General features: G+C 44.9%; 4 protein-coding genes across 7 annotated transcripts; all 4 read right to left on the bottom strand.

The window, feature by feature from the left end:
- Positions 1-1,044: 1,044 nt before the first annotated feature.
- tspan7 (tetraspanin 7) lies at positions 1,045-7,477 on the bottom strand. The gene is made up of 8 exons (XM_077617702.1): positions 7,317-7,477; positions 3,318-3,506; positions 3,138-3,212; positions 2,971-3,066; positions 2,533-2,688; positions 2,385-2,468; positions 1,601-1,686; positions 1,045-1,510 (listed from the first exon to the last, which is right to left on the bottom strand). The coding sequence occupies exons 1-7, from the start codon at positions 7,380-7,382 to the stop codon at positions 1,618-1,620; spliced, it is 735 nt and encodes a 244-aa protein (XP_077473828.1). The 5' UTR covers positions 7,383-7,477; the 3' UTR covers positions 1,045-1,510; positions 1,601-1,617.
- A 464-nt stretch (positions 7,478-7,941) lies between these two features.
- Positions 7,942-9,656, bottom strand: LOC144086781 (mid1-interacting protein 1A-like). 2 transcript variants are annotated; one of them, XM_077616882.1, is made up of 2 exons: positions 9,490-9,656; positions 7,942-8,692 (listed from the first exon to the last, which is right to left on the bottom strand). In XM_077616882.1, the coding sequence occupies exon 2, from the start codon at positions 8,684-8,686 to the stop codon at positions 8,252-8,254; it is 435 nt and encodes a 144-aa protein (XP_077473008.1). In that variant the 5' UTR covers positions 8,687-8,692; positions 9,490-9,656; the 3' UTR covers positions 7,942-8,251. The 2 variants fall into 2 exon arrangements, with proteins under 2 accessions (XP_077473008.1, XP_077473009.1); XM_077616883.1 differs by having other exon boundaries at positions 9,515-9,645.
- Positions 9,657-10,009: 353 nt separating this feature from the next.
- Positions 10,010-13,947, bottom strand: katnal1 (katanin p60 subunit A-like 1). 3 transcript variants are annotated; one of them, XM_077616878.1, is made up of 12 exons: positions 13,807-13,870; positions 13,544-13,675; positions 12,686-12,859; positions 12,466-12,626; positions 12,197-12,344; positions 12,001-12,107; positions 11,828-11,933; positions 11,564-11,722; positions 11,368-11,494; positions 11,169-11,303; positions 10,730-10,856; positions 10,010-10,655 (listed from the first exon to the last, which is right to left on the bottom strand). In XM_077616878.1, the coding sequence occupies exons 2-12, from the start codon at positions 13,562-13,564 to the stop codon at positions 10,457-10,459; spliced, it is 1,464 nt and encodes a 487-aa protein (XP_077473004.1). In that variant the 5' UTR covers positions 13,565-13,675; positions 13,807-13,870; the 3' UTR covers positions 10,010-10,456. The 3 variants fall into 3 exon arrangements, with proteins under 3 accessions (XP_077473004.1, XP_077473005.1, XP_077473003.1); XM_077616879.1 differs by lacking the exon at positions 13,544-13,675 and having other exon boundaries at positions 13,807-13,947; XM_077616877.1 differs by lacking the exon at positions 13,807-13,870 and having other exon boundaries at positions 13,544-13,800.
- Positions 13,948-14,299: 352 nt separating this feature from the next.
- On the bottom strand, positions 14,300-16,000 carry LOC144086780 (ras-related protein Rab-33B). The gene is made up of 2 exons (XM_077616881.1): positions 15,671-16,000; positions 14,300-15,525 (listed from the first exon to the last, which is right to left on the bottom strand). Exons 1-2 carry the CDS (start codon positions 15,926-15,928, stop codon positions 15,079-15,081), a joined length of 705 nt encoding a protein of 234 aa, XP_077473007.1. The 5' UTR covers positions 15,929-16,000; the 3' UTR covers positions 14,300-15,078.
- Between the last annotated feature and the right edge of the window lie 135 nt (positions 16,001-16,135).

Here is a 16,135-nt window from a genome sequence, read left to right as displayed (position 1 = left end):
ACGGACGGTGAGAGACATCCGATCCATTTTAACGCAATTGAATGACCGAAATGGATTGGAAGTCTAACGCCGTCAATGGAAGCCAAAGATTTGAGGTCACGAGAGATATAAACTTCACGCAGAAAGGTCGAAAGCCACTGGGGGTCAAACCCACAACCTCAGAACCGTGAAGCGGCCACACAAACCAAAGACAACGTTAAGCATTTAAAATTCCAGCAATGACCAAACTTGAACCAAGAAATGTTCCATCTTGTCAATTTATTGATAATATTAATCATAAGACCACTGATGGTGACATTGTATAATAATAAAATGTTTACGTGCGTGTGCGCGTGCTTGTGATCAAATGTAAGCTGAATGGAATTACGTGTTTTTTAGTATGTACAAGAGAAAACATACGTGTACTCCGAGCCATTTACAACAGCAAGTTGTTTATAAAAGCAAGCCACCATATGGAATTGAACTCAAGCTTTACTAAATAACAAGGTAAACTACACTTGAGGTTAAAAGAGACAGCTAAAAAAATGAGGATTTGATTTGAAATTGAAGAGAAAACACTAATAGCAAACCCTACAAGAAATCTATATTAGAACATCAGCCAGCTACTAGTCAGTGCAAACATATACTATGTCTAAAGAGCAGATTTAAAACAGCCAATTAGCATATTCAAGTCAAACATTAGTACATTGTCATTAACATTAGAAAGTACATTTACAGTACATATCTACAGATATGATGCGCCACACACGACACCGTCACTCTGAGAGCTCAAAGAAGACCACAAAAATGGTTGGAATAAAGTTGAAATGTAAGAGAAATTGGTCATTTTGAACAAAACAAACAAAAAACATCTAAATCTAACATATTGATTGATACAAAAATAAATATGGAATATTACAAGATTAGATTTGGGTGTGTGACAGTGAACACGGGTATATTATAATTTTAGTTTGATGAGAAAATGAATAGTTTGTGTAAATTTACATTAAAAACTATGTCCTAATATTTTAGATGAATATTTATTTTCTAATTAGGACGAAAAATACACAAATGCATTCAACTTTTACACTAATCAAGAAAAAAAAGCCCAAACATTACAGATAACAGCTGCTAATGTTGTATTTAGTCAAAAAATAATCCCACTACACTACATTGCTTAATAAGCATTATTCTTAACCCTTTTAAAACATTCCTTAATAGTAGTATCCTTCCCGTGTATGCAAATTTCACTTGCCAAGAAAAAAAAAAAGATATGGTACAATACCCGCATTAATGGTGACAGCTACCATGAATAAAACACAGCCATTAAAGCGCTAGTTTACCCGCGTCGGCCGTTAGCCTGCGCGATAGTGTGGTGTGTGGCGGTGGCCCACGCCACCGTGACGCGACGCGATCCTACTGTATGTGTCGATGGACATCACGTACGTACATGTTACGGGCAGAGAGACGAGGGAGTCAAACCAAAACAGGGTGGATTTCGGGATTTTTTTTTTCCCCGCCATCCGTCGCACTGAAAAGACGGCGGAATTAGCAATGGGGAGAGAGAGAGAACAATAAATTCATCAAAGTGGTTTCTTGGAAGGAAATTTGCCGTCCACACCTGCCAAGTGATGTCAGCTACACCATCTCGTACTGGTTGGCTGTGATGATCTTTGAGAGACAGCACGCCAGCAACATGCCAATCAACTGAAATGCACACGCGTGGAAAGGATTGCAATTAAACGCAATGTTAAATGACTTCAGGAAGACTTTTCAATAGGGGATCTAAAAAAATCATTTTAAAAATACAAATGGACTAAAATGATTCATTCATTTTCCTATAGTGCTTCTCACGTGGGTCGCGGGGGTGCTGGAGCCCATGCCAGCCAACTGGCTGCCCTGAATTGGTTGCCAGCCAATCGCAATGAGGAGAAAATTAGAGCAAGGGTGTCAAAGTTAGTTCGCGGGCTGCATTAACGTCACCTCGATTGCATGTGGGCCGGACCATTTTAGATTTAATATTTAGATTTTTTTTTTTTTTAATTAAAAGAATTGTATCAAAAGACCTAAATATTCAGTTTTTCATAGATTTAAAACAATGTGTATTTTAGCTTTTTTTTCCTAGTAATGGGAAAACATCTTCAATAATAAAGTGAAAACCAGAAAATACATTTTTAGATTTTACAAAACGCTTTTTAAACAAAAAACAAAAAAAAATGCATTAAAAATTGCAATTATTGATTTAAAAAGGGGGAAAAAAATCAGGAAATATAATAAACATTTGGAGCTTGTCCCGAAAATCCGCTTTTTCAAATGGCAACCAATGGGTTAAATGAGTACCATTTAAAGGTTTAAAAAAAAAAACTTTTTTTTTTTGCACAAAAATGTCTGGACATATTTTGTACCTGTGAGAAAGCAATCCCGAAGGTGACCCCCGCGATGATAGCCATGTTGGTCTCCATGAAGGAGGTCACCAGCTCGTAACAACCCTGCAGAAAAGCGGACCATGAAAAGACGGCGGCGGTACCATTCGTACGCCGACGCGGCGCTGACCTGGTGATAAACTTTGTTGGGGGCCGCGGTGGCGTTGCGGAGGTCGACGGGGTCGCAGTCCGAAGAATTGATGCAGCAGCTGGCGGGAATGCCCTTGGAGGGATAATACACGCTGGCCAACCAACTGGTGTAGTTGTACACGCCGCAGCAGCGCAGCTACACAATGAAAAAGGCTTTTTTGACAGCTTGCACAAATCCCAGTTTTGACACACCAATTCCACGATAGAATCTTGTCAGCACATTCCAAAATAAAAGATCACTATTAAAATGGAGTCATCAAAATATCATTTTTTCAAACAGTTTGCAACTGGTAACAATTCTGTGAGATGATTCTACGGAAAAACGTAGTCGAGACCGGTTGTTTTTATCATGTGACGAGTCAAAGAAGTTGAAATTGGGTTCTGCGTTGATCCCAGAAATAAAGACACGATTGATTACCCTATGCTGCAGGTCGTCAACAGCGCGGCTCGCCTCGTCCTCGGCGTTGTAGTTGAGGACGGCGTCGGTGTACGTCCTGTGGAAGGTTCCCTTGATCTGCAAATAGGCATCAAGTCAGTCCATCAGACCTTGACAGGTTTCGGCGCCAACGCCAGACGCACGCCGACCTCGTGACGGAAGACAAATCCACTAATCCCGGCCACCAGCTCGGCGAGGAAAACCAGCGACAGAAACATGGCGTACTACGGAGAGGAACAAAGAATGGGATTGAAATACGTATCTTGTTCAGCATTCGCGCCAACAGTTCACCATGTCACCACGGACGCTCGCTAAACTTGAGCTCTTACCAGCTTGAGCATCCACGGGCTACCGCGGCACGTAGCGAAGCATCCAAAAAGGCCAAAGACCACGATGACGGTCCCGGTGCCGATCAGCACGTAGGGGGCGTTGGTGGAGTTGTCGCCGATGAGCGACAAGTACGGGCCCAGCATCAACTTGCCCCATACTCCCACGGCCAGCAAGATGGCGCCGGTGATCTGGACGAAAAGACATGTTAATGCAACGTTCCCGTGAAATGCACAGAAAAAAAACAAAAGAATGAAACAATATTGTGAAGTTATCCACACAGTCAACTATAATAAATTTCATGCCCCATTGTTGCTGTTAGCAAACGTTTCAAGGACAGATATCCGCAGAACGGTGACACAAAGCTGCTATGCTAGCCATTTTCCTCGCAAACTCAGGGGATTCATTACCTCAGAAGAAACCTTTTTTTTATGTTATATATGAATTTAAATCCAGTGATTAGGAGCTAAACTCACTTTGACAGAATGGATATCCACCGAGTGTGAAGATGAAGCAGCTATGCTAGGGTTAGCGTTGACAGATGTTAGCCACCAGCTTATAAGAAAACAACTGACAATTGAAATCCAAGCGCTTACTGACGGCAATAGACGTCAATCCCTTTTAAATGGAAGGATCGATCGAACAATCCCAGTTCAAATGGATTTTATGTCGGCCAAAGAGTTGACCTTTGTGAGGTCACGAGAGATTTCAAAAACAAAACATGAATTCCCCGAGAGCAAAACACGCAATGGGCCACACTTATTCAAATTAGTTTTTTTCATTTTCCAAATACATTTAGAATTATTTTACTATTTAAATCGCAATCGTTTCTGCAAATATGTGCGAGGAATAGCAATACCTCCATCGGATGTCAAATGGGGGCCCGAAAATATTCACGGTTGGACACCCCTGTTCATTAGAGATCTAATAAAATTATGTAATTAAAAAAACAACTTAATTCATGCATGGAAGGGTTAAGGGTGGCGTGAGCAGGAAAGAGAAGCGTCTATTTTTTTTCTTTTTAATATCCCAACTCCCTCTAGACGGGCAGCGCGGAGGTGGATCAAGGTGGAACAAGAAAGGGGGCAATTAGAGACGGGGGGATGCATTTACGCCCAGCGCCGGATAGCGATCACCTGCCTCGCGGATAACGCAAAAAGAGAACGGCGGCGCATGAAAGGCGCCGCTTTGATCCGCCGCGAGACGCTTCCGCCTGTTGCGGCGCTCTTAGCATTTCAAATGAAGGCAGCGGATAAAAGAACGCCGTTGTGCCAGGCGGCGGCGGCGGCGTCTCGGCCGGGAACGTCTATCCCGGCGAGCGGGGGACGGGGGTGGGGGGGGCCGACGACGACGACGGCGGCGATGATCCGCCCCTGAGCGACGTCGGCTTGTCATCCTAAACCTTGCGAGAGGAGGCAGCTCGCCTCCCCGCTGTCAACGCGACTTGACAGCGTGACGTCGGTACAAAATGTCTCCCTCAAATGCCGGGGAGAAGAGAAGGGAGAGAGAAAAAAAGGAAAAAAACAGCTCGGATCTGGCGGGACATGACTCGGCCAGGCCGAAACGGTGGCAGGTCCTTTCCTGGGAATGATTCCCTTTAGGCTGTAGGTCAAACCAGGTCTTTTCAAAAGCCGCAAAAAAAAATCACGGGAATTGAAAAGTTTGACGCAGTGTTGGTGCCAAACAAAGATGGGAAAATAGAGAAGAATGTCACGACAGGACAAAGACATACCTTGTCGGACGACGAGAAAAAGGTCGCGCTATGATGAGGAGAGCGTTCCAATATTTAAATAGAAAAATAAATTGGCATATGAAAATAAAAAAATAAATAGTTGAGAGAAAAAAATAGGTCAAATCAAAAAGAAAGACAAAAGGTTATAACTGAGAATAAATGCCCAGGAACAGCAAAAAAAGTCAAGAAATATCACAATCAAAAAAGCTCAATTACAATCAAAACGTGAGCGGATGATTCGCCTAAAGACGTTTCGCCGACGGACGTTTGACAGACGGACAGGTCGCCGAATGGACGTTCCGCCGAACGTTCATTCGGCGACCCGTATTTGCAGAATTTGCAAACAGAGTAAAAATAAAGCCCAGGTGTCAAATTTGGACACCCCTGCCATCCGCTGATCACCGGTTAATATCCTTAGCCCTCATTTCCAAGACAATAGAAGAAAATTTGGAGGTTTGTCCGCATACAGATGCATTTTCCCCATCCCTAAATGGCCGTTCTCCGAGGGGCCACATCGACGATCGCCACGCGCTCGCCGTTCTGTTTACGACCTTGGTAATTGCAGATAAATTGTTTCCCGCTACCCGCCATCGCCGCGTGCAAGTGGCTCGTCGGGAGCGTTCATTTTCAAGGCCCGACGGGAAATCAAGTTCAAGAGGATACGAAGGCTTCTCCACTTGCGACGCCGCACGCCGCTGTGGGAAATTCAATGCCGCGGCGGCCATTCCGGTCACAGTGTAAAAGAGGTCAGCTTTCTTCCCTCTTAATAAAGAAGCGGGAGGTGTCACGGCGCCACCTGCTCCGCCACCGCCAGACGTACGACTCTTGGCGCGCCCGCCGTTATTCGCCAGGCGACGACAGCGAAAAGCGAGGGTCGGCCTCGGGGGCCCCGACGGCTCGACCTCCGGGGTCGCGGAAAGACGAGCCGCCGACAGGCGCGGCGAAACCCGAAGCCGCCCCGGCCGACTAAATATAAAAGCCACTGCGACGCCAACGCGCGCCTACGAGGAGGACGGCACGTCTCGGGCGAACTGAGTCGAAGACCGAGTCGTTTTGGCGCATGTTAAGTCACGTATTCGTTTTGTTACTTGCGCTTGCATCATACTTGCGCGGGACGAGTGGCCAGGAGAGAATTGCAAGCGCTAAAAATGTTAACAGGTGGGAAGAAAAAAAACAAAAACAAATTGGACCGTTAAATCCAACATGATGGAAACGTGCTGCTTTTGGATAAAGATAACGCGTTTCTATGGGAGGTTTATCCGGACTGCATGTTTATGAGTGCTTAGTATCATACGTGATATAAGAAACAGTACCATTATTTTCTTTTACAAACAATAAGGTTTAAAAAAATCCTGGTCATTGAGACTATTCCTATAAACAACTTCATTTTAACTTATATAAATAACGATGGACAAGAGTAATACGTGTACAAGGGTTATAGGACTAACAAACCAAAGAAGTGCAATTTGCATCAAAACAACGCCCTTTCGCAATCCTTGATGTGAACTTTGGACGAGAAATCATTACGTGATAAGATAAAAAAATAAAATAAACAGCCGGTCAGAACGCAGCATAAGAAAAGCACTTCTACCCACAATGGCCAGAAAGCGATTGGTCGCCATTCATTGAAACAATCGGTAAACTAGTGACCCCGATATATTCTAAAAAGTCCGACTTGAGTACATCATTTTGTTGCACACTATTTATCCAGTCAAGCCGTTAGCCAAATGTGGTCTTAAGCAATGTTTTGACATTTTTAAAAAACTGGGGGGCCCAGAGATTTCTTGCCTGGAGCCCCCCAAGCAAACCCTAGCAATGCCAACGGAGACAAAAAACATGGGTGCACGTTTCTATGGCAACACGCATTTTACAGAGGGAAAAGACGCATCGCATTGTCAGGCGCTGTTGACGGTGATAGACGTCCAGGGTATTCCGAACGGACGTCTATGGTCGTCAATGTGTTGATACACCAAAAGCGCTTCTGAGGCCCGAACCATTAACATATGATGACGATCGTCTTCCTAACGAGAGCCCCATGGACGTCCAATCAATCTCTCTACCAGTTTTTCAGCTAAATCGAGTATCAACGAACGGGAACGGGACATTATCCCCTTCAGCCCCCCAATTTTGACATCCGATCATGCGGGGATGCTCCAGCTACTAGCCGCCCCTTCGTCGTCATCATCATCGCCAAGCTCTCTCATCCTCACTGGCGGTGCTACGCACATTAAAAAGCCGCGTTGGTCGGTGCTCGTTCGGATGGACTCACCCAAAAGACGAAGGAATAGACGATGAGGAGGGTCTTGAGGCAGGTAATAACCGGTTTGGTCTCCATGATGTCGCTATTGACGGCAGCAACACATACACACACTGCTGCAGCAGGCACGGCGTCACAGGTGCGATTCGACGAGGTGGCCGCCAGGGGGAGCGGGCGGCCACGCCACTGGCCATTGGAAGCTGCAAACTCACAAGCTCATGTTTTTCTTGTTAAATCCACCCTTTCCACCAATTGTGTTAGGTCATTAAAAATAGGTTAATTTTCTTTGTATTTAAATGTATTTGAGAATAAAAGCAAAATCAATTTAAAATAAAAATCACTGGTTATAAGCCAACTAACCATCTCAAGTTATTTTCTATAGTGGACATGTAGTGCCGCCAATGGATGCCAATTATTTAAATGTGTGTCTTGTACAGACACAAGTTGACCACTGTGGCTTGGCCTTCATTTTTAAAAATTTATATTTGAGAGAAGTTGCAATTTTAATAAACGGCATGTCCTATTTGGACAATGAGTGTATTTTGCAAAGGCAAAGTAGACATTTTAGAATTGGAAGAGAAACACTTAATTATTTTATGACAAGAGTGGTATCTATGCAGGAAAAAGTCACAAGCCATGAAATATTTGTACGTTTATTAAAATCAATTTTTAATTTTACAACAAAAATATCAGTCTATAGACAAGTTCCAATTTAATAGAAGTTAATTGTGATTCAATTCATTTAAAAGAACACTGTGACCTAATCTCATTGGAAATTCCCAATTGGTGCCTGAGCAAAAAGTTGTGCTGAAAATCTTCAAGTGCAGAGTGCGGTACGGTACGGTGGCTATAAAGTGGACCGACACCGTGTAAAAATCGACTTCCTCCGTGCGGTAGTTGCAGGAGCTTCAAAATTCCGATTCATATTGTTGGCGTAGGCTCCCGTCTTAGACACCAACCCTTTGCTTGTAGAAACTGGTTAGCGCGTTAGCTTGCACCGTGAGCTTGGACAGCACCCCCTGGAGGCCGCTGAGGTGGTACTGGAACCGATTCTGCAAGCTGACGTCGTCGTCGTCGTCCTCCTTCTCTTCGGACGACGGAGCCAGAGATGGCGGAGCGGAGTTTAGACGGGTCCGCCTGGTGCCCTCCGTAACCCAGAATCCCCATTCCATGTGGACGCGCAAGGACTTGAGCAGGTGGTAGTAAGCGCACATGTCGCCGTCGCCGTCGCCCTCGTCCACGTGAGGGTTCATCGCCGCGTGCTGGTCCAACGGGATGTCCCTCAGCAGGCTGGGCACCATGACCGTCTGGTCCATGTTGTTCACCGCGCCGATGAAGCTGTTCATGGAGCTCAAGAGGGAGTCGTTTTTCTTTGGCGACATCCTCAACTTTGGAAGGGAAAAGCGGATTTTTGACTCTTAGCTTTAATCTCACTTTAAAAGTGAAAAGAAAACACCCAGCGACAGCATAACAATGATGAAAAACATAACCAAGGTAAATCAATTTAATGAGATTAGGTTTTTTTTTTTTTTCAACATAGTCTCTTACAACTAATGGAGAGGCACTGCTAGCACCTTCTAGTGTTAAAGCTTAGAAGTGGAACAGAATGTAGGTCTCATTCAAGCTTCTTTTGCCAGCCATAGAAAAGTTTCATAATTTGTGACTGGCACACTAAATGCTGGTCACCAGGCCAATCTTTGTTTATTGATGGCACTTTAAAGCTAAACAATAGCAACTCCAATTGAGCACCGAGTCACTTCCCGTATACACATTAAAGAATATATTGTCGCCAAAACGACATATTTAACGAAAGCATAATTCACTTAGTAGTGAATACAACCAAGTACTATTAGTCTATATTGCATTTGAAATGTTAACTTTCACGTTAACTACGTACACAACTGATTCACCGCTGCCAATTAGCAAGATAATCTCTTTGCTAACTAGCATTTTTACGACCCAACAATGTGGAATTGAGTCATTTTATGTTTTAACACGTAACAGGACAAAGAGTTTTTGGTCAGATCTGAGCGAGACTAAAGACCCAGAAAAGTTTTGTACATGTCGAAATACATCAGCAAGACGATTCACAGTAACCAACCTGGCAGCCAATTTGACCCGCACCTTGGTCACTCGAGGGTCAATTAAATCCAATATAAAAAAATAACTACGGACAGAAACTTACCCTTCAAAATGGAGAGTGTGCTTACTTTGTGCTGACGTGTGACCGGTTCATACCACCAGACTTTATGTACATCAAAGCCACGTTTAATCAAAGTGGACGTTCAACGCGAGTTAAATCAACGTGCGCGCGTGCGCACTTGCGAGCGCTCGGAGCGGTGCAATGCGCATGCGCACTCCCAAGCATTTAAGACTTGATGACTCACTAGCTAGTCCTCCAACAATTATCAAATCTTATATCAAAAGCCTAAAAAAGGACACTTGAGAACGGGTCCAATGAAATAAGAATGACATGACATAACATGACTACTGTTTTGAAAACAAGGTTGCAAGGAACCTCGACTCTTGAGGCATCATTGTTGATGAAACATTAGCAATCGACCCAATTTCCAGTTGCTAATGTGTTTTGATATCCACATTAAGGGAAAGACAGCACTTAGAATCACTTTCATGTGAAAGACAGTTCATTAAACTATTGAAATTCCATTTTTTTTAACCAATAATAACGGGCATGCACAAAATAATGCAGGCCATCTTTTCTTTTATTGGATTTGAACACAGATCAACAGGGGTTGCAACAAGAGCATATATAAAAGTAAAATTTCACATCCCAGTGTGGTATTCCCTGAAATGCAAGTGGCACAGCTGCTACAGCCTCAAAAGCCAAAACATTGCTGGGTCGACATCAAGTGACCATTCTGTGTCAGTGAGTTTTATACAGAACAAACTTAACAATGTGATAAGTCATCTGAATTCTGCAAGTATAACTAATTGTTATCCCTGTAACAAAAACGTATCCTAATTGACAACATAGTCGGAGGAGTCTGCTTCAAAACATTCCTTACTCTCATCATTTAAAAAAAAATACCAACCAAGTACTAAATGAATCAATGTGCAACAGTGTTGCTTATTCATCAGACAAACAGACATCGGGATTAAAGTTTCGATTGTCCCTGGTACGAGAAAGCCCTTTACCCCGAACCAAACTCGGACATCCAGGCTTTGTATTTTTCCAGGTCTGAGACAGAGACCGACTTGGAGATCTTCTTGAGGGTTAGCGTTAAGTCCTCCATCATTACTGGCATCAGGAGCTCTTCTTTGGACAGGGCTCGGATCTCCTCGGGGCTCAAGCCCTGGATTCGCCGGCGCATGGCCATCATGGACGCGTCCCTGAGGGATTGAGCGGATGATTTTATTTTTGGGGTCCAGGGATTTGTCTTTGTTTCCTGGAATTACAAACAAACCTGCAGACATTGGTAATGTCGGCGCCCGAGTAGCCCTCCGTCTTTCCGGCGATGATGTCCAGGTCCACGTCGGCGGCCAAGTCCACCTCCCGCAAGTTGATCTTCAGGAGCTCCACGCGACCCACCACTAAAGAGTGTTTGGACAAAATGGAGCCCGTCTCAGACAACACATTTTGGGACAAAGTTGACACGCAATTTCGCACTAGTTTGAACACCCCTGCCATATACCAATTAAATGATTTTCCCAGGGACTAGCAGCGCTTGAACAAGTCAAAATAGTTGACATTCTATCACGGTCAATGGCAGCCAATGAGTTAAGACTTGATAAAATATAAAAACTTGATCATTTTTTCCACCCGATTCCAATCCTCTGTTGAATGATTTATTTTACTTTCATCATTCGCGGCATATAAACAAAGATTCAACGTGACGAGTCTACCTGTTGGCAGCGGGATGTAAATTCGCTTCTCCAGACGTCGGCGTAACGCCTCGTCAATATCCCACGGGAAGTTGGTGGCGGCCAGGACCATGACCATCTTGGAGGGGTCGTCGCTGTCGTGCGACCCGCCCACGCCTCGAGAGATAAAACGTGATAAAAGACGCTACGGACTGAGATGCAAAAAAAAAAACCTTTTTACCATCCATTTGAATCAGAAGCTCCGATTTGACCCTGCGACTGGACTCGTGTTCGTTGGACGTTCCTCTCCTGCTGCAGATGGAGTCGATCTCGTCGATGAAGATGGTGGTCGGCGCGTAGAAGCGCGCCTGAGGACGTCACGGCATTGCTTCCAATGCTATTCTGGTCAACTAGAAACGGACGTGTCGGGTGGGTACCATTTCGAAGAGCAGACGGACGAGTTTCTCCGACTCGCCTCTGTATTTGGAGGTAAGAGTGGACGAGGACATGTTGAAGAAAGTCGTCCCGCATTCGGTCGCCACGGCTTTAGCTAGCATTGTCTTGCCTGTTCCCGGCGGTCCGACCATGAGCACCCCCTGCGACCGTGGTCAAAAAGATCAGATGTTTTAAAAAGTCATGATTGGTATTTACTCACAGGCTGTCACTGACTGTCAGCGGTTGACCGTTCATGGTCATTTTACCTTCCAGGGCCGTCGGATGCCCTTGAAGAAGTCAGGCATCCACATTGGGAGCACCACAGCTTCTCGTAGCAACTTCTTAGCGTCCTCCAGATCGGCTATGTCGTTCCTTTCCGAAGAATTCCCCAGTCAGCAATGTGAAAGAACACCAAGTGTACGAGTGTGCAATTTCATACCAGTAAACATTCAGGTTGCGAGACACAATGTCTCGCTCTAATGACTCCACCAGATCGTTGTCATGCCCACCGCCTTCAAATTTCTTTTCTTTTTCACCTTTCTTTCCCTGATAATGACAAGAAAAAGGCAAGTCTTTAGGGTAGCAACACCACTTTTGGAATCCTAGCTTTTCCCCGACCGTGACACGAGACTAACCTCGTCATTGGATTTGTTACGGGCGTCTCGGGCTTTCGACCTGGCGGGTCCGCGACCATCTGGGCCTTCCCCTCGATGCTGAAGACCAGGGGATTCTTTCTTCTGCTGTTTCATGCCGCTGTTGGGACGTTTCCCCACCACTGGGTTCCTACAAAGCGCAAGTTAGTGTCCATCGTTTATTTCGAAACAACCGCTGGAAAACGGACAGGTGCGAAAGCGCTCGTTGGAAACCGAGCCGTCGCGACTTTTGCGCGGTACGGAACGCTGACCTGTGTTCCACGGGCGTGGGAGGCGGCCACGCCGCCGGGTCGTCACCGCCTGCCGATATTTGAGGGACGGCAACGGTCACCGGCTTCTCCGTCTTGAAGGACTCCAGCACGAGCAAAATACTTTTCACCTGTTCCCATTCCTCGGTCAGCTCCTGCCGCACCTGGCCAAACAGAATGGCTGATGTGAAAGGGGAACGGGAGAGGGAGGGGAAGCGCCTACCTGCTGCCACCTGACTTTAAGCGCGGGGTCTCTGAGGTTCTGGCAGTGTTTGTTAATCTGTTCCAGGACGCCCTGGTAGTAAACACTGGATGAGTCGTAGTTGCCCAGCAAGGCGTACTCGCGACCCTTTTTGGCGTTGTCATAGATCTCGGATAGATTCATGATGCATGACAGCTACGAGATAAAAAAACAGAGAAAACATTAAAATTGTTTTTTTCCTATCCTTTGAATGCTTCATTTTGAACATTTGCCCCCCAAAAAATAAATCAAACATGCAAACAAACAAAAATTAACAAAACAAATGAGACACAGTGGGATATAGCACACATTTATTAAAAGCTACCCTAATTTCATATTCGGCGGAGGGGTGGAGCCTAACCCAGCCAACTACAGACACCCTGAATAAGCCAATTGCATGGTAAATGAAACAAACAACCATGCACACACATAAATACCATTTTGAAGCCTAATAATAATTGCACACATGTATTTTTTTAGCAAACACTGGGCCTATAAAGGGTTAAACTTTTGAATAGCTGACTACTGTCCCCGAAAGGATTAGCTGTAGTATAATATTTATCATTCCCATGTAAAAAAATAAATATATCCTACAAATATTTAAAAAACTGTACACATTTCATCCATTTGAATGTGATTTTCCCTCATTAAAATGTGTTAAGTGATTACATTACATTAGCCACCCCACCCTATCCACACCCATTCTGCAATAGAATTCGATGCCAGACTTGCATCTAAAAATTCTGCTTTCACGAATGTATTATTTGTTTTATGTTGAGCGTTTGATTGAATTTGAAGGCTGAATTTAATCAAAACATTTCCAACAGCTCCCCAATGCACCTGTTCGCCGACATGATCCATCCACTCGCCTCATATCCTCTTCGCCGAGTCCCAAATCATTGCCATCTGGCTAGCAGCTAGCTGTTGCTATTAGCGTCGCATCCAGGCCATGAGCACAACAAACCCAGTATACTGCCAAATAATAATAATTCAAAAAATGCGTCCTCTCGTCGAATGTACCGATGACCAACGGCAGCAACCAAGACCGGGAGACGTCCGTTGCCTTAACTAGCACAAAAGCAATAAGAAATAACACGTCATACCTGCGTGAAACGCATATGTTTGCGCTGTCCTTTTGAATCGGGGCACAACTATAAAGTGTTACCATGGCCGCGGAGACGCCTTCTGAGGAATACAGATTACGGTGCTGCATTCACGTACAGTGTGAATATACGAAAATGTCCCCGTTCTGGTATTCTTGCAGATTACTTTATCAAAGATTATTTTCTACAACTTGTCCTTATGTACGACTCATTTTTTAATGGTGGAGACAAGCCTATCCTAAAACGTATGGAACCGACCAGTGAACAAAACATTTCTGATGCATTAAAAAACTCCGAGGTCATTTGAACGCAGCATTAAGCATGCCGGTGTTGGCAGTTGGGAAGGTTGTAGCATTGGTGTCCTAGCTAAGGCCCGCGGGCCAATTGAATTCTGTGTCCAAGCAGCAGTGTGGCCGAGTTTTAGACAAGGGTGAATAATTTATATATCCATGTTGCAATAAAAATAAAATGCATTTAATGAATTGTGCAAAACTTTCTGCAGAGAAATACTTTTATTTGGGTTCACACTTATGATCATATAACTGTTTAAGAAAGCAAAAATAGATACAAAATATTTCCCCTTTACTTCTCAATAGAAATATCCCTTTACCGTCTCCCTTTTAAAATGTTGTAAAATGGTGTGAAACAAAGAAAATGAGTGCCTAAAGTAATTCTACATGTAAAAACCTAATTTGGCACTCAAATCTGGCTGTGTTTTACCATTTCATAGTCATCATCCAAAACATTACATGATAGATCACCCACTTTTTTTCCTCAATAATTCTGGTTGTGACAACACACCTGATGAATTACTTCAATAGTAATAAATTAAACAACTTTTTTTTTTAAAAAGGCCATAAAAAATATAATATGAAATAAAATAAAATCTTATAAATTGAGGAAAAAGGCCAGTCCTCCACCACGTTGAAATGGATTGGACGTCTATTGCAGTCAATAGGTGTTTTCCCTCTTTTACTAACTACCACATCACATTCTCTGAGATATGGGCTTGCCCTAATGATAACTTATAACTTGGGATAATTTAGCGTACAATTAGCCTAGCATGCACGTTACTGGGATGTGAGAGAAAACCGGAGAACCCGGAAAAAACCCACGCAGAACATGCAAACACCACACACGGTGGTCCGAACCTGGGAATTGAACCCTCGATCTCATAACTGTGAGCCGGACGTGAAATCAATTTCCTCACCGCAGCTACCTTCTTGTAAATATTTGCTACTGAGTGTAAAGTTTGTGATTGGAGGGTGAGCGTCAGCACTGACAGGCCACCCTTTCCCGCCGTCTGGGTTCCCACAGACGTCCGACGTGGTCGTCGGCGGGCGGCTTCAGTCTCAGGGGTTTGCGGCTCTTGAGCCGATGGGCCAGCGTCAAGAAAATGGCGTCCACGTGCTCCTTCTCGCCGGCGTCTTTGGCCGAGGTCTCGAAGAGGGGCGCGCCGTGGCCGTCGGCCAGGCGCTGCCCCGCCGAGGTGGGCACCCGGCGAAGGGCCCGCAGGTCGCATTTGTTGCCCACCACCACGCGGGGCACCAGCGGACCCACCCCGTGGCGCCCGCACTCCGCCACCCAGTCGGGGATGCTTTGGAAGGTGGCCGGGTTGGTGACGTCGTAGACGAAGATGACGGCGTGCGCGCTGCGGTAGTAGTGATCCACCATGCTCTTCCTGAAGCGCTCCTGGCCCGCCGTGTCCCAGATCTGCAGCTAATAACAAAAAACAGTAACAATTTGAGGTCGACCATAATATGCACCCAAAACCAACCGGAAGTGAGTGAAAATCTACAGGAAGTGGATCACGAGCAAAGCATCTGCAGGTAATTTCTCCATTTTGCATTTGGACAAAGCGTACCTTAATGACTTCTCCATCGAGTTCCAACGTCTTCTCCCGGAAATCCACGCCGATAGTCGCCTCGGGATTCTTGAGGAAAGAACCGCCGCAGAACCTGTACGTCAAGCACGTCTTCCCGACGTTGGTGTCCCCGATGACGATGATTTTGAAGACGCGACACGGAGAGACGCCACCGCCGCCATGTTGTGTCGACGTCGACAGCTCCAGGGAGTCGCGAAAGTCCAATTCCTCGCCGCCGTCGTTGTTTTCTCTTGCCATCGCTCATCTTCTCGCCGGAAGGACCTGACGTGGACACCGGGAGATCTCGTGAGAGCGGCGCGAGAGTTTGCGAGACTTGGCTGACGGGAAACGAAAATGTCGCAGAAGATGAAAAAAATCAGTTTGCATTTTTCCAGTAACAAAATATCCCTTTAAATTTTCATGTTTTGAGATAAATCTTTGTTTTATTTATTTATGTTGAGATTC

Source organism: Stigmatopora argus, chromosome 13, assembly GCF_051989625.1.
Source record: "Stigmatopora argus isolate UIUO_Sarg chromosome 13, RoL_Sarg_1.0, whole genome shotgun sequence".
Classification (NCBI taxonomy): Eukaryota; Metazoa; Chordata; class Actinopteri; order Syngnathiformes; family Syngnathidae; genus Stigmatopora; species Stigmatopora argus.
The sequence above is the reverse complement of the archived record's forward strand: the minus strand, read 5'-3'. Positions and strand labels throughout refer to the sequence as shown.

Coding starts and splice junctions, on each gene's coding strand:
- LOC144086781 (XM_077616882.1), bottom strand. CDS start 8,686: ATGTCGCCAAAGAAAAACGACTCCCTCTTGAGCTCCATGAACAGCTTC.
- tspan7 (XM_077617702.1), bottom strand. CDS start 7,382: ATGGAGACCAAACCGGTTATTACCTGCCTCAAGACCCTCCTCATCGTC. Junction 3,213..3,317: donor GCCCGTGGATGCTCAAGCTG/GTAAGAGCTCAA, acceptor TCCTCTCCGTAG/TACGCCATGTTTCTGTCGCT. Junction 1,687..2,384: donor TCGGGATTGCTTTCTCACAG/GTACAAAATATG, acceptor TGTGCATTTCAG/TTGATTGGCATGTTGCTGGC.
- LOC144086780 (XM_077616881.1), bottom strand. CDS start 15,928: ATGGCAAGAGAAAACAACGACGGCGGCGAGGAATTGGACTTTCGCGAC. Junction 15,526..15,670: donor TCGATGGAGAAGTCATTAAG/GTACGCTTTGTC, acceptor TTTTGTTATTAG/CTGCAGATCTGGGACACGGC.
- katnal1 (XM_077616878.1), bottom strand. CDS start 13,564: ATGGATCATGTCGGCGAACAG. Junction 12,860..13,543: donor TGGATCATGTCGGCGAACAG/GTGCATTGGGGA, acceptor TTTATCTCGTAG/CTGTCATGCATCATGAATCT. Junction 10,857..11,168: donor TTACATCCCGCTGCCAACAG/GTAGACTCGTCA, acceptor AACACTCTTTAG/TGGTGGGTCGCGTGGAGCTC.